The sequence below is a fragment of the Bidens hawaiensis genome, unplaced genomic scaffold, assembly GCF_021521415.1.
Source record: "Bidens hawaiensis isolate Kalapana, Puna unplaced genomic scaffold, B.hawaiensis_p1.1 tig00009327_1, whole genome shotgun sequence".
In the NCBI taxonomy this organism is placed as follows: Eukaryota; Viridiplantae; Streptophyta; class Magnoliopsida; order Asterales; family Asteraceae; genus Bidens; species Bidens hawaiensis.
In genome coordinates this window covers 636,774-659,889 of record NW_027491688.1, presented here as the reverse complement: position 1 = coordinate 659,889, position 23,116 = coordinate 636,774, and the positions used below count along the sequence as shown (strand labels likewise).

At 41.8% G+C, this 23,116-nt stretch overlaps 2 protein-coding genes and 1 pseudogene across 2 annotated transcripts; 1 reads left to right on the top strand and 2 right to left on the bottom strand.

Annotated features, from left to right (window-relative positions):
• Window positions 1-3,393: 3,393 nt before the first annotated feature.
• Window positions 3,394-4,236, bottom strand: LOC143532018 (peroxisomal membrane protein 11A pseudogene; annotated as a pseudogene).
• Window positions 4,237-7,320: 3,084 nt separating this feature from the next.
• Window positions 7,321-9,236, top strand: LOC143532028 (uncharacterized). The gene is made up of 4 exons (XM_077027185.1): window positions 7,321-7,804; window positions 8,264-8,405; window positions 8,505-8,646; window positions 8,828-9,236. The coding sequence occupies exons 1-4, from the start codon at window positions 7,423-7,425 to the stop codon at window positions 9,149-9,151; spliced, it is 990 nt and encodes a 329-aa protein (XP_076883300.1). The 5' UTR covers window positions 7,321-7,422; the 3' UTR covers window positions 9,152-9,236.
• Window positions 9,237-10,111: 875 nt separating this feature from the next.
• Window positions 10,112-11,558, bottom strand: LOC143532029 (protein BRASSINAZOLE-RESISTANT 1-like). Its single transcript, XM_077027186.1, has 2 exons — window positions 11,255-11,558; window positions 10,112-11,157 (listed from the first exon to the last, which is right to left on the bottom strand). Exons 1-2 carry the CDS (start codon window positions 11,498-11,500, stop codon window positions 10,492-10,494), a joined length of 912 nt encoding a protein of 303 aa, XP_076883301.1. The 5' UTR covers window positions 11,501-11,558; the 3' UTR covers window positions 10,112-10,491.
• Window positions 11,559-23,116: the final 11,558 nt, after the last annotated feature.

Here is a 23,116-nt window from a genome sequence, read left to right as displayed (position 1 = left end):
TAGTCAAGACATGCTACCTGATCCGACTCGTCTCTTCAGTTTTCCAACCTTTAAAAAGAGTTAAAACTTCATTTGAAACTTAATAGATTGAATCAAGACTGAAAGATTCCCAGACCACCATATAAAAGTTTATCAAGAGTCTAAAAGTTTCCCACCATTCAAATAAAAACTCAAACATGTGTTCCAGGTATGTTTTCACCGCTTGTGAGCGGGACCCGGTCACAAAAGCTTCGAACTCGAAGTGGTTTCCACTGGGACAGTTGTAGTATAGATGAGTCCTAGATTCTTCCAACCTCGCCACCAACAGACCCAGACCATAAGGGTGTTTCCCTTTTTATATATATCTTAGTTGCATTAATGGGTCGAATACTTCGATGTAGTGGAGAACAGCAAAATATAGTATTCTCTTAACCGATGTTTTACAAGCGTGAGTTCAAGATAGGATCGGTAAAGTCGGTTATGAGATTGACAAAGTATGCAGGAATCGTAAGATGAAGGATCATAGTTAGGTCGTTTTGCATGCATGGTAATGCAACAGGTTTTCGGTTCTGTCCTTGGGAGTTTGTTCTCATATTTCTCCCATTGGTCTCTAAATTTGTTTTTGTTTCACGTGTTTTTTTTATGTATATTTTACAACAATAAGCGGATGCTTTACAAAAGCATATATGCAGCACTTAAACATAAGTAGACGAGCCTGAGCCTAGTCAAGCTCAGCTCAAAAATAATAATAATAATAATAATAATAATAATAATAATAATAATCGAGGGGAAAACGAAAAGCTGTTTAGTGTATTTTTCTGGTGCCACGTTTGAGTATATTTAATGTAATGCCGTTGGCAATTCATATTTAATTGTAGACAATCTCACCACCAGAAACACTAAGGTGATGTCTGCAGGCGCGCAGACATCACCCATGAAGACTGTTTGTTTTTTTTTTAAGATAAGATCTGAAATCAGCTTCTTTTATCTTAAAAAAGAAGCTAAAAATTATTGCTTCACACATCTTCACCCTACCTGCTCTCCTGCTGCCTCCTCTCCAACCATCCAAAAACAACAATAAGCATCCCATAAACTCCGGCCAGATACGATTCACCTCCGTCATCGCCTCTGGCAACTTCATCGTCGCAAAAATCCTCATCACCCCACCAGAAAACTCAGCACTAGCCTCCGGCACTTCAAACGCAATCTTCCCTTCAACAATTGACGAGTAGGAGCTAATATTATACGTCTTCACCGTCATCGATCCGTTGGAACCCTTGAACGCGATAAACGATTGAGCCCCCGCCATTCCGGTCCCGATGGGATTAATCGCCCATGCCACCCATCCATTTCGAATCCGGTGTACAACGGTGAGGAAAACGGGAGAAAGAGTAGGGTCGCCGGAAATACGCCGTTTGAGACGCCGGACACGTCGCCGTCACGGTTGGAGACGGAGGAGACGTCTTCTGGCGACGACGAAGACGTTTGTGGCGGTGGTGATTCGAATAGTAACAATGGAGTTTCTTCTACATCGTCTTCTGGAACTCCTTGTACTTCCCTTTCTTGGTGATATTAATGAATTAATAAATAATTTATTAATTAATGTGTTTGTATTTTCAGTTTATGCAGACAGTGTTAACTTATAAAAACAAACAGTCTTATTTTTTCAGCTTACAGAGCTTCAGACCACATCTTCAGCTGCAGTTATAAAAACAGATGAAATCAGCTTACAGACAGTTTATGTCTGCAAAAACAAACAGCACCTAAATGATCTTGTGTGGCTTCCATAGCTATTCATACATACATACATACCCCACACTAGTTTTCCATTTAGTCATCATAATCTCAATGCTACTAGTATCAACAAGTCACCAATTTCCTATTTTGATTCAACTTAAGTGAATGGAGAAAGCCAGTCTTAATCTGCGATACGGTCTTTCAAGGAGATCGTTCGATAATGAAGCGAGCTCTTCTACTATGAATCAGCCAACGGCGATTGTAAGAAAGTCTGACAATGACATTGACTTTGAAGACGTATTTGGTGGACCCCCGGTGTGGACGAGATACAGTTATAGTGGTTCTAGAGTAAAGGCGTGGGAGGAATCCACGATTTCTCCGACTGCATCTGTTGATATGCTGGTTTTCGGTGAGACTTATGATTCACCAAGAACAAGTGATGATTTCGTCGATAATAATTTCAGAAGTCACAAGTTTGTTCGAACTGGTTCGAGCACGCTAAACCCTGCTAAAAACCACCACCACCACCACCACCACTATACGGATTTAGGCTACGAAGATGCTGGAACTAAAGAGAACATGGAAACGAATGGTAAGAAAAAAATCGACGCCAAAAAGATGAGTTCGAGCGATAAAGATGAAGCATATAATGCTAGTGTTGGATCGCCTAAACGCCGAGTCAAGGGTATGGTCAAGGGTTTCTTCAAGATTTGAAGAAAAAAAATTATTAGCTGTATACAACTTGAGTTGTACAAATACCTATAACAATAAGCATTATAAGTTACATCTTGTGTAATAATGTTATATGGATAAATAAAACGACTTTTCATCAGACAAAATTGGAAATTTTATTATCTTTTTGTGTCTTTTCTTTTGCAAAAACGATTTTTTTATGATAGTGCTGCATTCTTGATTGTTATCATATATGGACATGATTGTACCATAATACTTTTGTGATATTTGAAACTGATGTTTATGGGGGGTGTAATCAAGTTGGTTTTAAAATTAGGTGTTTGAACGATGTGTAAGATACCCACATTTGAGTAGATTGTCATGTGGCCACTATTACATATTTGAGTCGTGAAAACAGTCTCTTGTATAATTGCAGAGTAAGGATGCGTACATCAGGCCCGAGTCAGCCTGTCTCTTCCGGGACCTTACGCATACAAGAGTTTCACACAGCTTTGAGTAGTAGAGCGACCAGAGAAAACCTCATATAGTGAGAACAAATATACCGTGCAGCCTAAGGTGTATCTGTACCAACTAGTATAAAGTGTCTTTCGGCGTTCGGGTTGTCAATTCTTGTAAGGTGTATTAGTACCAACTAGTATAAAGTGTCTTTTGGTGTTTGGGTTACGGCGGTTGCTTTTCTTGTATGCTTTGCGACTTGGACTTCTTTCAAGACTTTTAATAAATTGTTTTCACCTATTGGTTTTATTCTTCTGATGCAGGAGTTTCGTTTTTCAAATTCTACCGTTAATTTCATTTCCTTCCTCTGTTTGTTATATCAGATGCTTAATCTAACATCATGGTGTTTTTATCTTTAAATTGCGTGTAATTCACCAGCAAAATCCGAGATAATTCAACAGTATTTATGAATCCTTTCATTGCTCTTGCGTATAGTCTAGACATATTATAACGAAACAAGAAATCCAATCGCAAAAACTGTACCTTTATCAACGATCACCGTCTGTCATCAGCAAGACAACCAATTCTTATGCGTGCTAATAACCGCGGACACCATCCCAGCCGACGCCAGCAATAACGGCCCGGAAAGCCTCCCCTTACCATCTCTGACATCGGCCACCGCCATCAACCCATCCGCCAAATCCTGCACCAACGACAGCCTCTTCATCAACTTCTTCTCCCTCAACTTCTTCAACTTCTCCTCTCCAGTTTTCGAAATCTCAACACTCGAAACCAACCTTGATTCGTCTTCCAAAATCCCCTTCAAATCCCTAACTTTGAAACTAATACTCCCAACATACCCAACCAACTCTGCCCACGCACCAACCTTTTGCAAGTGTTTAACATTAACATCAATCAGCCCGGTTTTCGCTAACCAAACAAACTGCTCAACGAAGTAATACAAACCTTCACCGCCGTAGGCAATAACTGCTAGTATGATATCTTGTACAGAGTCGAGTTTGGCTGATCGGAATGAGTTGATGTCTTGGATGAATTTGCCGAGGCGGAAGGCTTTGCGGCTGAGTCCGACGCTGGATTCGAAGGACTTGAGGCGGTGGTGGGACGGGTGGGTGGTGGAGATGAGGTTGGACGAGAGGATGATTTTGGTGGCGTAACGGGAGATTTTGAGGAGCTTGTCGACGCCGTCGCGTTTCGCCAGGTAGGCTTCCAGGTGGATCAGGAAGTCACGAGTGGGTTTGGTGGGTTTTGGTTTTGATTGATTGGATTCCATGGTGGTGGCCGGTGGAGGTGGAGGTGGTGGTGGATACGACGGCGTTGTTGGATGTTGATTCGGTAATATTTAGATTCAGATTCAGGGGTTGTTTATTGACTTTGACTTAGGTATAATATTTTTTGCTGTAGTTAAAATGTTTTATTTGAATAATAATAGTAACTAGAAGAATCCACGCGGCTCAAATTTGATTCGCAAAAGATTGTTGTTTACAAGTGGATGGAAACTTGAAATGATCCAAACCCAATCTCTATAGCTGCTTTAAGCCATCGTGTAATGGTGGGACATAATGGTAATCTGGTCGATATCGATTCTTTATGATACGGTTAATAAAGTATATGTTGTGACCAAAACTGAAAGTGAAAAGATGTCATTAGAACGAAAAAAATCGTGACCAATTTGAAAAGTCGCAAATCTTTGTGATAAAGTTAAAAGACTAAATAAAGGTTTTGTGCATTTGTAAAAGTATAAATGTTTTGTCACCAAATTTGAAACGTAAAAATTTTTGTGTCAGACATGTAAATGTGTTAAATTTTGATGGCAAAAGTTTTAAGGGCAAATTTGTGGCGACAAAAGTCAAAATAACAATTTTTCTAAGTTTGAAAGTATTGTGTAAAAATTGTAAATTCACAAAACTTTTATGTCAAAAGTTAAAAGAATATGATTGTTGTGGCAAAGTAAAAAAAAACAAATTATGGTGATCAAAATATAAAGAACCAAACTTTAACACAGATAAAAAAAACCAAAAGAAAAGAAAAAACTTTGGAGGGTCAAACTAGGAGACAAACTTTGGTCTAAGTTTAAACAAAAGCTTTTGGTAGCGAATTAAAAAGATTTAACTTGAATATGAACTTTCATCTCAAATTGGTTATTAAACCTAATTCTAATTTAGGTAGTTGGTGATGGTCTTTTATCATTTGATCACATGTATGGAGTGCCTAGGTAGACATTTTATGTTTTTTTTGCTTGTTATAAAATTGTTAATTCAAAGGAAACCAATATTGAGAAAATCGAAAAGTTGTTCGATAACATAAGTGTCTCTAAATCTAGCCACACACCTACAATCCACTCCCAAACAATATCATGATTGCTTTAAACCTTAGCAACTAAAAATGATTAAAGCTAAGAATCTAAAATTAGTCAAGTGTGTGCATGAAAATGACATTGATAATATTAGGATGATATGATTTTTATTTTTATTTTTTATATTGGTGATCTAAACACTAAACAGTTACGTGGATTGATTAATGATCAAGATAAAACCAAACATAGAAATAAGTTTCATTATATTGAGAGTTAATGGCCATTTTCGTCCCCGTGGTTTGCTACTTTCATCATTTCAGTTTAAAATTTTTAATTTTGTCAATTTAGTCCTAATAGTTTTAAATATTAGCCAATCACGTCCCCTCCGTTTAACGGCATCCAGCTATGCCGTTAGTTTAAGGGTATTTTTGTCTTCTTTTTTTTATTTTTGAGTTAATGGTCATTTTCGTCCCTGTAGTTTGATACTTTTGCCACTTCAGTACAAAGTTTGAAATTTTGTCAATTTAATCCAGGTTTTTTTGTCTATAACCCTATAGAGCATTATCCAAGCTCAAAACAGGTCTGCATTTACTATGTCGACAACAGTATTCATACTCTCTCCTCTTGTATTTAGTTTCTAGACGGTTCCTAAACTCTCCCCCATTGTGGAATTCAATGGTAAAGTGGTCAAAGCAATTCCGTGAAACCGAATTGTACGGAAAAAACTAAAAATCGATTCTTTGATGAATGCATAATAGTTAGGGTTTAGAGATTAACATATCATAACGAAAATCTGGGTCGTAATCAACTATTATACATTAATCAATGAAACGATTTTTAGTTTTTTCTGTACAATTCGGTTTCAGGGAATTACCTTGACCACTTTACCATTGAATTCCATCATGGAGAAGATTTTAGAAAATGTCTAGAAACTAAATATAAAGGGGGGTATGATTAATGTTGTCAACAGAGTAAATGCATACCAGTATTTGAGGTTGCTTGATGGTTTTGGGCTTTAATTATGCTCTTCAAGGTTATAAACAAAAAAAATAAAAAATAAAAAAACTGAATTAAACTGAACATTAAATTGACAAATTTTCAAACTTTGGACTGAATTGACAAAAATATCAAACCACAGGGACTAAGATGACCATTAACTCAAAATTAAAAGGAGAAAGACAAAAATACCCTTAAACTAATGGCATAGCTGGATGCCGTTAGACGGATGGGACGTAATTGGCTAATATTTAAAACTTTGAGGACTAAATTGACAAAATTACAAATTTTAGACTGAAGTGACGAAAGTAGCAAACCACGGGGACGAAAATAGTCATTAACTCTTATATTGAAGAATAGTTTGCTAATGGGCCAATATGATGTGAAGTTAGAAGAAGGTTAGATGGGAATTAAAGTCGTATACTAATAACTATAGCCGTTGTGTGTGTTGTGTGTGTCACTTTATTTGGTGGGCTTTGGATACTTACTTTATCGTAACGGTAAAAGGATACCCCTCCACTACCACAAATTCCGAATGCTACACATCGCCTACCTTCCAAACTTAAAACTTTTTGTATAGTATTCTTCTCAAATTTATTTTTATCAAGTACTATGCATGAGTGAATTATGTGAATCTTAGGTTTCTTCTCATACAATTTATCTTCATTTTTTAGATTGTGCCCATCTGTTAAGAGGTTATACACGTAGTTTTAAATCAAATGATGCCAAAAAGATATTTGTATAAGCTACAAAAATTAGTATCATTAGTTCATTACTTTAAAACCTAAGAGAGAGATCAAAATATTATATTATATGTGGTATAAATCATTAGAAGACTTGTGTCTATATATTTCCAATGGTCTCAATCTATCTACAAACAAGGGGTGAAAATATATCAATTAGAGATACAAGTTATCTATTTATTTATTTATTTATATAACAAATAAAAAAAATGAAAAATGGGTTAGGGGTTTAGTACGCATATATGACGTAACCAAAACAAAGAAAAAATAAAAAAATAAGAATGAAAATAAAAGCCCGCCCTATATTAGACAGCTGAAGTCATTTTCAAATTTGTGTTTCATAAACCCACTCTCTCTTTTTCTTTCTTAAAATTAAAACCCTAATTGATTCTAACATACACTTTCATTAACAATCAAAAATCACATGATTAAACTGACCTATTTAGATCTCAATACTCCATAATTAGGTCTTAATTTGCAGATCTATTCTCTTAACTTTGCATTCGTGTAAATTGTCATTCGCCAATGTCTCAATCAACTGATCACCTTCTATCAGTCTCGGTTGATAATTCAGCATCTCGGAGAATACTCGGACCCGCTGGAAACAGAGAGAAGATTAAACAAGACCAGAGCTTGAGCTTGAAGAAGAACAACACGATTGTCGCCGAAACGAAGCCGAAGAGATCGCCGCAAACTGTTGTTAGAAAGGATGACTTATCTGTTGACAGTTCATGTTCTTCGAAATCGTCTTCTTCTAATGCTAGTTCTGTGAAAATAGTAGGTTTGGAAAGTGTAGACAAGCGTAAACGGAACGGTGTTAATAAGAAGAAATTACCAGTAGATGAAGCTCCTGTCATGGTGTTAACGATTCCGTTTAAACGCTGTGATTGGATCACTCAATTCTCAGGTATAAATATTTTCTTTTAATTCATTTCTTTGTCTTTCATTTTTTTCTAATAACTTGTGCTATTAACTTTTTTTTAAAAGTGTGTTAAATTTACTTTTGTTAATGTAAATTCGTTGAAAACGGAGTTATATTCAAATTAGAGTAATTTTTGTTTATCATAAGCTATACGATTGCCGATACCTTGGCAAACCATACCATATGCGACTGAACAACGGTACTAGTATTGGCATTATCACGGCACCGTGGTTTACTATCAATGTAAAACACGTATCGGTATCCTTTGAGCATGCCACAAGTTTATTTTTATTTTTTTGTTTTTCTCTTTCGGTTGCTATTGCGACTTAGAGAGTGCCAATACTTAACCAACTAAACCGATATCGCACTAGAGAATCCTACTAGTTATATTATGAAAGTTGCAAATTGATGTGGATTAAATTGCTTCTATATTATTTTTTGTAGATCCACTGCATGTTTGTTTTCATGATGAAGAATGGGGAGGTCCAGTTTATGAAGATAGTAAATTATTTGAGCTGCTTGTTTTGTCACAAGCATCTGCAGAACTCACTTGGCCAGAAATCCTGTATAAAAGAGATAAATTCAGGTAAAAATCAAAAACTCGTCTTCCCTGGATTCAAATTTTGATGTTTAAACTGATGCCTAGTGTCACTGTCAACACCTAATTAATTACTTTTTCTTGCAGGAAACTTCTTGAAAACTTTGATCCAGCTTCCATTGCTAAGTTAACTGAAGACTGGTTATTATCAACCAACCAAAATGGTAGCCTGTTACTTTCTGAACAAAAACTACGGGCAATTATCGGGAATGCTATTGCATGGCTTAAGGTACTAATAGTATGAACTTGTCTATCTATGGCCCGATTGGGTTGGGTTAAAATCGGCCCAATTGACTTTGGATGCAAATGGATTGGACCATGTTACAGATCAAACAAACTCACAATTTCTTTTGTTTATTGACCAAGTCAACATAGCAAGAAGTTTGATTAAATGATGTCATTATTTGCAGATTCAGCAAGAGTTTGGTTCTTTCAGCAGTTATTACTGGCGCTTTGTAAACAAGAAGCCAATAAATAACAGTTTTCGTTATGCACGTCAAGTACCAGCTAAAACACCAAAGTCAGAACTCATAAGCAAAGATTTGATGAAACGAGGCTTTCGTTGTGTGGGTCCCACCGTCATCTATTCATTCATGCAAATCTCAGATATGGTAAATGATCATCTTGTATCATGTTTTAGAGACACCGAGTGCAATAGCATGGCTAAAAAGGTTCTAAAACCAGTGTCTAAAGAAGCAAAAGTAAAACAAGAAACAGACAAGATCAGGGGTTAACATAGCTTATCTAACTGTTGGTAATCGTTAATGTATTGTGTGCAGTTTGACATGATTAAGATTAAGAATGTTCATATTAGTGTAATTGGGTGTGTTTTGTTGGCTTGTTTCTGTAAACATACAATGTAATGTTTTGGTTTGTGTTGATGCTTTGAGTTCTTAAGAAGGTTCTTTGGTTTATTGCATTATAGGTGGTTGGACACATAAGACATGCTCTGCTGTTTTGCCTGATTAGGCAACATGTTTGTGTCTCATGTGATATGGACATTAGGGTCTCTCTCACTATATATTATGTATGTATATGCATATATATGTGTGTGTTTAATGTTAATTGGGGCATATGCTTACAGGGAATGTTTTGGTCCTAGAAACATGCCATGTTACTTCTGGTAAATGCATACAGGATAGCCAAGTGTAGTGTAGTATTTTACTATTATTAGTGGATGAAATGCAAATATTATAATGTAGTTGTGTCGTATGGCACAGGCCCTGATTATACGCGTTTATAGACTAAAATATGTTTATACTGTTATCAATAACCATCTAATCAGGACAAACTTCAATGATATTGTCTTCATATGATACTTTTTCTCTATAAGCTCAGGCAAGTCGTGTTGACTTGTCGACGAGCTTGACAAAGTTAAGTCGTATAGGCAATCTGAGAATTGAGCCTATAATAAGGATTAGTCTTTTTTGGAAACTTTAGTTACACACATACAAACAATTGAACAACTGAGAGACTTTTGGCTCTAAAGTCATTATTAGTTCTTTGATTTGTATATAAGAGAATTTTGTAATGTCTTCAGGTCACTGGTCACACAAGTTGTTTTTGACCAAAATTCAGGCCGAACAGCTAACTATGGTTTTGAAGAGATCAAACTGACTGGTTTGGATTGGCTGTGCTGGTTGGTATAACTACTATCTGTTTGATTATTGATTCAGGTTTTAACGATTTGAACAGTTTTTTTCTATTTCTTTTTATATACATTAATAAGAATTAAGACTTCTAAAATAAAGATGATCCGTTGATTATTATTCAAATGGACACTTTCAATAATTCAAAGCTACCTTATCTTGAGACCACAAATGAAATAAAAAAATGAACATACTTTGACAAAAAAGCAAGAACACAAGATCCATTGATACTTTCAGATCAAACCATCAAAGAGATACCATGTTTCTCACAAATGCAAAATGAGACTACAATCGCCGGATCAAACATGAAACGAAATCTCATAACTTCCGCTAGTTCAATGTGCATCATCAACAACAATCACTGGTATCCTAACCTCTAGACCTTTATAAAAAATGGCAGACAACAATAACTTACAAACCACACATTACATCTTAGCATTCCCACTTCCAAGAGTAAGCTCAAGATCATCCAAACAGACATCATGAATCCGCTCACCTTCCCACGCCTTCACTCCCCTGTTCTCAAACTCAAACTCCATCCCTTTCCCCTTATCAGACCCACCATCACAGGACATAGCCACTTGAGCCATGGGCTTAACCAGGTTAAACGTAGGCGAGTTCGGGTTCGTCAGCATAGGCTCATAGTTCTTAAACCTCACCCACTGGCACGAATCAATAGTAGAACAATCACTCTCGGCACATTCAGGTATAGTCGCAGGCGTGAAACGTTGGTACTTCGTCGGGCTTGTGGGCGCAGACGACGCCAGAAACGGCAAATTAAACGACGACATCGATTGCTTCGCAAACGACTCCCAGTTAAAATTGTTCGGCTTCGGAAACTTCGAAGTCGGCGACGAAAGCGGCGGGGTCACCGGGGCACTGTTCGATATACGCAGAGGCGGGAGTGATGACGGGATAGCAGTATGCATATACGCAAACGGGCTGGTGTTCAAGTCCATGTTCGACGGGCTCGGGAAAGACGAGGAGGACGGACTGCATTGGTACGACGGAATCGGGCTCGGTCTCTGTGAAGAAGAAGGTGTTGTGTTTACAGTTCCGGTTTCAATTGATGGCAATGGTGGTCTAGAACCCTGTAATTATTAATATATTGTACATACATAACACAATTCAGATCTGATACATAAATAGCCCTAAATCCCAAATTAATTAAATACAAACCCTAATTACCTTGCGAAAAGTGGTGCCATCAGGGAGAACAACCCAGCCAGCTTCTTTACAAAGTGCTTTGAGGACCTCATTATTATCACAATGTTTAGGCAGATTATAATTCCCCTGAGCTCTCAATCCGTTATAAATATTCGCCGCGATTGCTCTTCGTCGCCTCTCTCTCCTCCGATTATTCTCCTTCTCTCTCCACGACGGCTTCCGCCTCCCGCCGTCAGCAGCCGATCCACCATCAGGCATCATTTCCATCTCTCTCAAATTATATGTATGTATATATATAGTTGTTATATAATGTAAGTGTGTGCATATATTATTACAGAGAGAGATAGAGTAGTGAGTCTAGTCACAGGTAATTTGCTTCTTCCCAAGCTGTAAATGGAAGAAGAATCTGTGTGTGTGAGTGTTGTGGTTTGAGAGAGAGAGAGTGTGTGTGTGGGTAAAAGTAGTACTGAAATGGTGGTGAGAAAGAGAAAGAGGGTTGGACTCATGTGTGTAGGGTACAGGGCGACTACCATGTGTCTGCAATCATTTGAGACTGGGTGGCCCTTGGATACTTGTCATCAATGTGGGTTGTGTCACAATTGGTTCTATATAATTATTTCCCGCTTTTTGTTTTTTTCATATACATCAATGTGCCTGGCTTTTTAAATATAGGCGTTTGGTAAATTTTTCCAGACGGCGGGTGAATTTTTTTAGGTGGCTATTGGATTAATCTAGGCGCTGTCTGTTTTGTTTTGTTTTTTAATTCAAATTTTTTATTAAGGTAACTGAAGAGGTAGGTCCCAGCAGAGCCCAGTTGGACCTGCAAGACTCACCTCAAAGAGGGACGTCTGCGCAGTTGAACCCGCAAGACTCACCTTCAAGAGGGACGTCTGCGCAAAGACTAAACTCGCAACTCACCTTGAAGAGACGTCTGCGCAAAAACCAACTGGATCCGCAGGACCCACCATGCTCAGAGACGTGACGTCCTTACGCGCAGTACGCAAGCTGTTCCCGCAGGAAAAGCCTCCCAGTGGTCGACGTACTCCGCCTGTTCCCGCAGCAACAGATACTAGCCATCAGGGAAGGCTACCCGCGCAGCAAGGCTACACGCACAAGGCACTAACTCTTAAATAATTCAGCAATGTCACCTGAAGAAGGAGTGAGCAAGCCGGGAATACTCCCGCCCAAAGCCGGGAAAACTCCCGCCCAAATGAGCCAGTCCGTACGCTACCGGAGGATCTTTTGTACTGTACCTGCCAAGGTATGGACAAAAGATCTGACCAAAGCTGCGACAGCTCACTGACAACAGTACGACGAGCAGCACGCTCTACTACTTAATGTCACTATCAGCCGCTGCCTACTCACCAACCTGTCGTAGCACGTGCATAGCCTGCAGTTGGTGGAAAAGGAATAGTACACAGCCGGCCTGGTCACTATCAGCCGCTGCCTACCCACCAACCACCAGCATGGCACGTGCGTAGCCCACAGTTGGTAGAACAGGAATACTATTCAGCCGGCTGTACCTGCTTGGAAACCTACATTCGGCTATAAATACTCCAACACCTTGGAACGGTATCTTATCTTATGATCTTATATCTTCATATATTATCATCTTCTCTCTAGCTATTTCTCTTAATATACACTTATATTCAAGAGCAATCTAGTCTGATTCTCACGCCGGAGGGTGGTCACAAGGAGGTACCCCCCCTTCTCAGTGACGAGCTCACGGTGTCTGTTTTGGAGGTCATCGGAAGAACAACCATCTTTGCCGGACCTAACCCTCGTGGGAAACATCTACTTAACCCCCAGATTATCCGTAGTCTGCCGGGGACGATTAGTGTTTCTTCATTGGCGCCATCCGTGCATAAAAGCTAGAACTTATTCCTTTTCAGTTTTTTCAAAACTTCTGGAAAGATGGTTAACGTTACTCCGGTCCCGAGGCCAGCGAGTGACCAAGAAACCCCGGTAATCACAACCCCAGCTACTGGGAGGAACACCGGCGAGTACACAAATTTTACGAACACTACCCCGGTTACTCAAGCCGGGGCAAGTGCAGTAAATTTTACGAACACTACCCCGGTTACCCAAGCCGGGGCAAGTGCAGTAAACAATCATCCCCTGGGATTCATTGATACCCAGGTGGAAAGACAACAGACAAGGCTCCCCCGCCAAACACTTGAACAAGTTAAAGCGTGGGCGGAAGCACGTCAGAAGGAATTCCAAGCTGAGTTGGGCGAACGCTTACATTCCATCCAACAGGCTGACAAATTTGGAAGCACTCGACAACAGCTCAACATGAGCAGTGAGTGCGAGTACTCAGACGATGATCGGGAGGAATCCGGCACCGACGCAAACCCTCGCCATAGGGCGAAAGGGAAGCTTAAGGAAACGGACCTCCAACTGAGGAATTTCGAAGAAACCTTCAAACCAAGGAACGCGGGGGGAAACTCACGCACCTCGTGGCGTAAAGTATGCAGAGCAGGCTAATGCGTGTTGAACCCCAGTTGGGGAAAACACGAATGAAACTGCAGCTTCAATGTTGGAGACTACATACTGCGTAAACAACGAGATTCCGAACCAGGTGAATATCGGCTCGAAAGGCTCGATGACACCCCCATCCCAAGAACATGGAAGGGAGTTCAAAAGTTGCATGTAGATCAATTCCAAACTTGTAAAGAAAAGGCCCAGAGCCACTTCTAATGGAAATGATTCTCCTTATCACATTGACGCTGATGGTCTTACATTTATACCTATGAACTTTCCACACTGATATGCCGGTATTCACCGCATATATAAGTGTGAAAGGAAGTCGTTGCGTGTAGAAGGCGGCAAAACCCGTATAAACACAAAAAACGGCAAACCTTCACGCATGTCAGTTATAGGTAAAGTTTGGTCATCCCACTAAATGAAAGTGACGGTCCTACCCGCACAATCATGATAGAGGAAACTGAACACTAACCTATTGACAACCGCGCGTCGAACGGTTAACTTATTCAAAACACTGATATGCCGGTATTCACCGCATAAATGAGTGTGAAAGGAAGTCGTTGCGTGTGGACGGCGGCAAAACCCGCATAAACACAAAAAACGGCAAACCTTCACGCAGGTCAGTTATAGGTAAAGTTTGGTCATCCCACTAAATGAAAGTGACGGTCCTACCCGCACAATCATGATAGAGGAAACTGAACACTAACCTATTGACAACCGCGCGTCGAACGGTTAACTTATTCAAAACACTGATATGCCGGTATTCAACGCATAAATAAGTGGAGACGTCGTTGCGTGTGGACGGCGGCAAAACCCGCATAAACACAAAAAACGGCAAACCTTCACGCAGGTCAGTTATAGGTGAAGACTGGTCATCCCACTAAATGAAAGTTACGATCCTACCCGCACAATCATGATAGAGGAAACTGAACACTAACCTATTGACAACCGCGCGTCGAACGGTTAACTTATTCAAAACACTTGGAAAATTGCTATTAAACTAACGTATGCACGAGCGAATCATATATTGTTTATGCGGCAAAACAAGTGCCAAATTAAGCTATAATATGCATGAGCAAGTCATATAACGTTTATAAAGCAAGTCATCCAGTGAAATTGGCGGTCCTACCCGCACAAACATTTATATTTCATAAAAAATTCAAACATTACAAGAATGGTCGGGTATCTACCCGCCTACAGAAATATAAATCTATCCTAACGGTGGGAAGGGATCTCAAGGTTCAAACTTCAGGACCACTCCCTCCAAACCCACTTGTGCCCGCACCATCAGTTGGCTGTGGCGGTTCAAGGAAAGTCTTGAGAATGGTTAGCCCATCATCAGCAGCAGCAATCTTGTTCACCTTCTCCACCACCGGATGCGGGAAGGCAGCATACTGGTTCACTGCTTGGTCATAAGCAGCTTCAGTATCCACATCATATAGAGGGAAGTTGGAAGGCGGGATGCCCTTCTCAACAAACCCTAGACCAAGCAGAAAGCCAGCCTTTTCCCCATCCTCATGAGAAGCGTTGAGGGCTGCGCTCATGGCATCGTCATAAGATGTATTCGTGAAGACTCGATGCACAACCTACAACAAGAAAAAATAAAAGTATCAAAACCTTTTCTAAGCACAAAGAAAAGCGTAAAGATATTATGAAGCTACGCATACCAGCGACAACGCTTCTCGTAGAAGCCATTCCTTGGTAATCAGAGCTTCTTGGAGGGCAGCCTGAGCTAGGTCACGGGCGCGTTCGGCTTCATTCTTGTTAAGGTTGGCAAGCAACACTTCCTTAGCAGCAGCCTCTTCAACGCCCTTCAGCTTACGCTCAGTATGGTCAAGCATACCCCTCTGATCCAAGATCTCTTGAAGCTTCTTGGCGTCTTCCATAGCTAAAGCATCATGAGCCTGCTGAAGCCTCTCTAGTTTGGCTTTAAGCTCCTCATTTTTGGCGCGCAGAGGTTCAGCAAAGGCTTCAGCCTTGGTGGCCCTCTCGGTCGCGTCCCGCGCAGTTTCCTTAGCCAACCGAAGCTGTTCGTTAACAGCTTGGGTAGCCTTGGAACGGGCCTCGAGCCGGGCCTGCACTTCAACCTCGAGGACCTTGAAGGCCTTTTCCTTCTCCGCAGCAATTGCGAAAAGTCTCCTGTTCTCCTCCCGGATAGCCCGCGCCTGAGCCACTTCTTGGATACACGCAGCCTTTAACTTGTCGTTTTCACGACAAAGCAACTTGACGCGCGGCTGCATCCGGGCAAGGAGAGTCCGAAGCTCATTTGTCAGCCTACCCTCCTGGTAGCTAGACATGGCCTCCCCCAACGCGCCACTTGGGGCCGCGTGACGCGCTCACTCGACGCAGTCCACAGCCGTCCGAAGGGTTGTTCTCCGGCGGATGTTCCACCGTGGAACATACACCTCATTGGAATCCGACACTGTAAAAACAAAAAACAGTTAGGAAAAGATGATATATAAAAAAAAAAAAAAAAAAGAGGCCAAAATAACCCTACGCACCTGTAGGGTCGAAAACAGGCCGGTAGCCGCCGAACCCATCACCCGAACCTAAGGGATATCCATCCAAGAGGTCAGGCAGATGGGAAGGAGGCAGAGATTGGCTAGAAGCCCCAAACATACCTGCTGAACCGGCCTGAGACGAGGTAGTCAACGGTGCCGGAGGCACGGTTGAAGCCGCCGCGGTAGAGACCATCGGAGGAGAACTCACGGGAGGTGAACTCACAACCGTGGCCGCCGCGGCGGAAGAACCCGCAGAAGAAACCACCGCCGGCTCAGTGAAGGATTCCGTGAATATAGCACTGACAGCCGGCGGAGATAACGTTACAGTTGGAACAGTTGCCTCAACAGGATGAGCAACTGAACCAATGCTGCAAACAGGCGCAGCCGCCTGGGTCATCGCCTCGGTTAGGTTGACCAAACCTACCGTCATGGGTCCAGAACTGCTCCTTCCCGCATCACTTTGGAATGCAGTTGCATCCACGCCTGCATGAAGACAAGATATTAAAAACAATGGCGGAAAGAATTGCGGGTAAGATTAATTTACACTTACGAGTTTTCTTGAGCTTGAAGGTTCTGACAGGCGGGGACGAAGCCGATGGAGCCGGCCTCTTCACGCCGGTCACCGTCGTCGTACTGGGCGGATCGGAGGTGACAGCTGTCTCAACCTCCGAGACAGTTGTCTCAACACCACCAGGGTTCCCCGCCGCCTCCTCACTTTCGGTCTCCGACTCAGACCGGTTCCCCTGATCGGCAGTGGAAGCAACCTTCGCCTTGCCCTTCACGCCGGCAGCTTTCTTCTTCCTCACGAAGAAAGGACCATCTGTGGATTTCTCATCAGAAGATGACAAAATTAGAGGAATTCCAGCAGAGGTTTGAGCATTGAGATGACGAGAGTTAAAGAGCCCCTTACCTGGCCGCATGGCGCTCAAAATCTCGTGGCCCGGCGGGTAGACCTCCACGAACCTATCCACCGTTTGCTCCAAGATGGGCAACTCGTTCTCGTCGAGAGCACGAGTACCCAGCCGAGCGAGACCACCGCTCTCACGCGGTTGCAGAAGCGACTGCAAATTGTTCCCCTCTGAAAATAAACAGAAAAGCAGTTAAAAGAAAAACCCTAAATCAGCAAAAAGATATGAAGCATACCGTAAGGGATAGAGTTCAAACCGTATTCGAGGACGATGGGAATCTGTGGCGCCTCTGCCCCAGCATCCTTCCATACCCGGCTCATCCCAAGCATAACCATCCCAGACTCCGCAAAGCGGTAAACCGGAGTTTGGATCTGAGAGATCTTGGCGAACCATTCCGCCTCTTGGTAATTGGAGGCGTGAAGGCTAGGGAGCGCCCTCCCGTTCATAAACGTCATCGCAATGGGGACGACGCGAGCGGAGACATAGAAAAACTCCCGCTTCCAAGAACGAAGACTGCGCTCGGTTGCGCAGATATTCAAACCCTTGATCCGATTAACCAAGGTATACCAGCCCTGGATGCACCTCCAGGAATAGAAGGTCATCAGGCGGTCGACGCGGGGCTCAACGCCCAGAATATGGCACACCCATTCAAAATGGCGAACCTTTGCGATCGCCATCGGGTGCACCTCCGTTAGGTGTACACTGTGTCTCTCCAAAACACGGTACATAAACTTCGTCAATGGGAACCTCAGATTCCCATAGACGAAGAATGCAGCATACACCCCCATCTTGCTCTTGGGGGCATCATACACCGTCTGGTGAGACTCAGGAAACTCAGGCTCGAAAGGCTCGGGCATGAACTTCTTGACGATGTACTGGTACCGGTCGACGGAAAGAGCACACTGGCACTCGCCAGCAGTACTCTTATCATCCTTATCAGACGCGGACATCGGATTCTCGGTGTATACTTCGGACTCCTCGGCAATAGCTTCAGGATCACGAATGGAAGACATGTTTTGGAAGATGGAAAGAAGAACGATTTCAGGAGAATGCTCGACAAAAGTTAGAGTATTCGCCGGAAATCGCTTAGAAGAAGAAGTGAAACTGTGAATTGAGATGCATCCTCTCCTCCCTTTATATACTCATCGCAATGAATGCGATGAATTTAATGCGGGAGAGACGGAAAAGCGCAGGTGCAATGAAACTATGACACGTGGAAAAAGCAAGCTGACAACAGCTGTCGACAGGACGTGCGCCGTAAACTTCGCGGCCACGCGCCCGAAAACTCGCGCCCACGCGCCTGAAAAAGCGTCTGGAATGACCATATACTGTCACGTCGCCATAACTTCATGCACGTCCTGAAACTGTCAGAAGAAACCGTCAGACCACGGTGACGTCCCTTCAACAGTTGGACTGTTCGTATCCTTTCACCAACTCTTCGAATTTCAAAAAGATTCAAAAGTAAGCGGGACTTTACCCCTTACCTTGGCAACCAAGTAACTATAAGACAGGTGCGGGTACAGTGTCAAGGCAAAACCCTTCACATACTTAGCACCTGTAGGGAATTGAAGCCAAGAATACCTCGGCAACCAAGTAACTATAAGACGGGTGCAGGTACAGTGTCAAGGCAAAACCCTTCACATACTTAGCACCCGTAGGGAATTGAAGCCAGGAATGCCTTGGAAGTAAAGTAACTATAAGGCGAGTGCGGGTACAGTGTTAAGGCGAAACCCTTCACATACTTAGCACTCCGCAGGGAATTGAAACCAAGAAAGATCTTCTGGGCCATGCTTGCGGAAAGGGATATAACACCCCCGCATAGCGGGAACGTTGAGAACTAGATTGTTGGAAGCTCCAAGATGGAATTGGTTGTTTAACATAATTGATCACTATGTTTAAAACTACCAAAATCCCGTGGAGAATCTACACAAGTGAAACTCAACGCTCCCGCCTTGCGAGGAGGTTACACACCTTCCCGCATCATACCCAAAGATCAAGCAGAACAGTGGGAAATTCTGCACGTGACATTAGGAAACCTGCGGGAAGAATCCCCGCGGAGAACCTTAAAACTAAACCCTTTTCAAAACCCCTTGCTTAAGTCCAAAAGTTTCACCTCACTTATTAACAATTCATGAGAAGAACATTGGACTGGGGGGACTTGAAGAGGTAGGTCCCAGCAGAGCCCAGTTGGACCCGCAAGACTCACCTCAAAGAGGGACGTCTGCGCAGTTGAACCCGCAAGACTCACCTTCAAGAGGGACGTCTGCGCAAAGACTAAACTCGCAACTCACCTTGAAGAGACGTCTGCGCAAAAACCAACTGGATCCGCAGGACCCACCATGCTCAGAGACGTGACGTCCTTACGCGCAGTACGCAAGCTGTTCCCGCAGGAAAAGCCTCCCAGTGGTTGACGTACTCCGCCTGTTCCCGCAGCAACGGATACTAGCCATCAGGGAAGGCTACCCGCGCAGCAAGGCTACACGCACAAGGCACTAACTCTTAAATAATTCAGCAATGTCACCTGAAGAAGGAGTGAGCAAGCCGGGAATACTCCCGCCCAAAGCCGGGAAAACTCCCGCCCAAATGAGCCAGTCCGTACGCTACCGGAGGATCTTTTGTACTGTACCTGCCAAGGTATGGACAAAAGATCTGACCAAAGCTGCGACAGCTCACTGACAACAGTACGACGAGCAGCACGCTCTACTACTTAATGTCACTATCAGCCGCTGCCTACTCACCAACCTGTCGTAGCACGTGCATAGCCTGCAGTTGGTGGAAAAGGAATAGTACACAGCCGGCCTGGTCACTATCAGCCGCTGCCTACCCACCAACCACCAGCATGGCACGTGCGTAGCCCACAGTTGGTAGAACAGGAATACTATTCAGCCGGCTGTACCTGCTTGGAAACCTACATTCGGCTATAAATACTCCAACACCTTGGAACGGTATCTTATCTTATGATCTTATATCTTCATATATTATCATCTTCTCTCTAGCTATTTCTCTTAATATACACTTATATTCAAGAGCAATCTAGTCTGATTCTCACGCCGGAGGGTGGTCACAAGGAGGTACCCCCCCTTCTCATTGACGAGCTCACGGTGTCTGTTTTGGAGGTCATCGGAAGAACAGCCATCTTTGCCGGACCTAACCCTCGTGGGAAACATCTACCTAACCCCCAGATTATCCGTAGTCTGCCGGGGACGATTAGTGTTTCTTCAGTAACTCTTTAATATGATTGTTCGAGAAACTGGGTTGTTTTCGGGCTTAAGACAACTACCTAGCAGTACTACGATGACTTCAAAATTTTACATCTAACATTTGAATTTCACATGTCAGCCTCTAGACAAGTCTATACATTTAACATTTAAATATCAAAATTTAAAATATAAATAAAAAATATTTAAAATTTAAAAACCAGGCGATGCCAAGATTAACCTAATAGTCGCCTGGATTTTAAATAATCAAATTGGCCCGGTTAATTTTGATATGGACATAATAAAATCAATGAGATTTGTATGGATATTTTGGGGTTGTTCCCTAAATACTAATAGTAATATAAAAGTTGACGGGTTGATTTTGGGCTGGAAATAACGAAATCAGTGTGATTTGTATGAACATTTTGAGGATTTTCATGGTTAGACCACCCGCTGTGGGGCGCGGTTGGGACGTGGGCGCCAACAATCCGGTCTTTGAAACGGCCGGCGCAGATGAAGAAATTTGGTGGGCCCCTCCCTTCAAATTAGGTGGAGTCCAACAAGATCTTGTCAACGTGGTATTGGGTGGCGGTGGCATGAGGGAATTCGACGCCGGAGTCGTTGCAAAGGATTTGGAGGCGGTCGGCGAGGGGCATGAAATGAGAGAGGGTTTTAGAGAGAGAAAGCTTCAAGAGAGGGTGTGAGTTTGCAAAGGACGTGGAGGTGGCTGTCGGAGTCGGCCGACGACGACGACGATGATGATGATGATGATGATGATGATGATGATGATGATGATGAGTGTGTGGTTGAGGTTGAGGTGAAATGAAGGGTGAGAATTTTGAGTTATTTATATTTAAATTTATAAAAAAACAAAAAAAATAAGGGGCTTCGAAGTCCCCGCACCATAGAGGGACATTTTTGGGGTGGGGCTTTGAAGCCCCCAGTGCCCAGGTGGCGCTGACGTGGCACTGGGGATGAGCTTCAAAGCCCCTCACCATAGCGGGTGTTCTTAAAGGAGACATTTTGTCATTTTCCCTAAATACTAAAAGTAATATAATTCTTTGATAAAATTAGTGTTTTGTTAAACGTATTTGTAATTTTATGAGTAAACTCGGTAAGTATATAAATATTTATATATAATTTAGTGTAGCTTGTAAACATAAATTGAAAGTGGTATTATAAAATTTGTGTTTCACAAACATATATTCAATTTTAGGTAAGGGGTGTTCTTTGGGTTGGTTTTTCAGATTTCGGGTTTTTTGGGTCAGGTTCTTTGGGTTTTGAACTTTTAAATCTAGACTTGAAACCCAACCAAATGTATCACAGGTTCTTCGGGTTTGGATTTTTTCAGGTTGGGTTAATCGAGTTTTGGGTATTTAAAAACAATATGCATTTGTATATATAAACTAAACTACAATTCTTAAATTAAAGCATGTTCTTCTTCACTCTCGTAACGTAAATAAATGAATACACCAACATAACTCAATAAGTAAAGTGCAGTGACATAGAAATTACCATGAATTAGGTAATGAGTAGAATAGTCTATTATCGTGAATTACAAATTACTTCTAGTGACCTCCTGCTGGCCGTTGTTAAAAATTAAAAGTGGTTAAGGTGTTTGTTTAGAGTTGTTGGGCTATAATCTAAATAAAAAAAAGAAACAATTTATTTATATTTTATAGACAGAATTACAAATTTTGTCCTTTAAACAAAGCCAAATGACGGTTCGTGTCCTTTTTTTAGTTTCTTCGCAGGCGGTGTCCTTTAAACATTTTTTTCCTACACGTTATGTCCTTTACCCTAACTGAGTTAGAAAAGTTCAGTTAAATATCGTCACGTGATTCGCATGTGAGAGTATTTTGGTCTTTCAACGAAGTGGTTCAAATATATTTAATATATATTTAATAATTAATATTTATAAAATAAACTCTCTCTCTCTCTCTCTCTCTCTCCAACCCATCTTCATCTCATCTCCAATTCATCTTCATCTCCATTCCACCTCCAAACTCTTTCTTCTTCCACCACTCTCCCGGCCACCATTGTCACACCCTGCCAATAGGGGGCTTGGGAGTTTTAAGGACAAATTGGTACCAAGTGTAAGCAGCGGAATATTATTGATAAAAATAAGTTATAACGTTTGCATTAAGTATTTATGACAAGGTGTAACTACACAACTATCTCTTCTCTGACACTGCTACAATCCCGTGGTTGGTTCTACTAATCTTCTTGGCATCTAATCTTCATTGTTCATGTTCGGCATACGCCTTTATCCTTAAGCGTTCTCACTACAAAGCTAATCCAAATTGCTATCCCATAGTACCTGAATACATGCTAAAAAGTGTCAACTAAAAAGTTGGTGGGTTCGTGAGTTTAGCTCACATACACATAAAAGAGTTAATTCATAAAAGCGCGCAAGTTTGCGTGTATGTAAGTATAAAGCATGGTGCACATCAATCAAGTCCACAATCAAACCTACAACTAGCATAAGCATCCCCAACTCATACTAGAAGTTAAACCGTCCCGGACTATCACCCTGCTAAAAGCGATAATCAAACACGTAGGTTATATGCTGCAACGATCCGCAGATCTCAGTGTGGTTTACCCAACATAGGGTCACTGTGTGTGGGGGTCTCCCAAATAGTACTACCCATACAAGCCTCCGGCCCATTCCCTTGGGCTAATGATTGTGTAAAAGTTGGGACAAAATTTAGCAGTAAAACACCTCTTGATAAATATCACACCATAAGTAAAACCAGCATGTATCCAGCCCAAAAAGTTTAAGTAAAAATG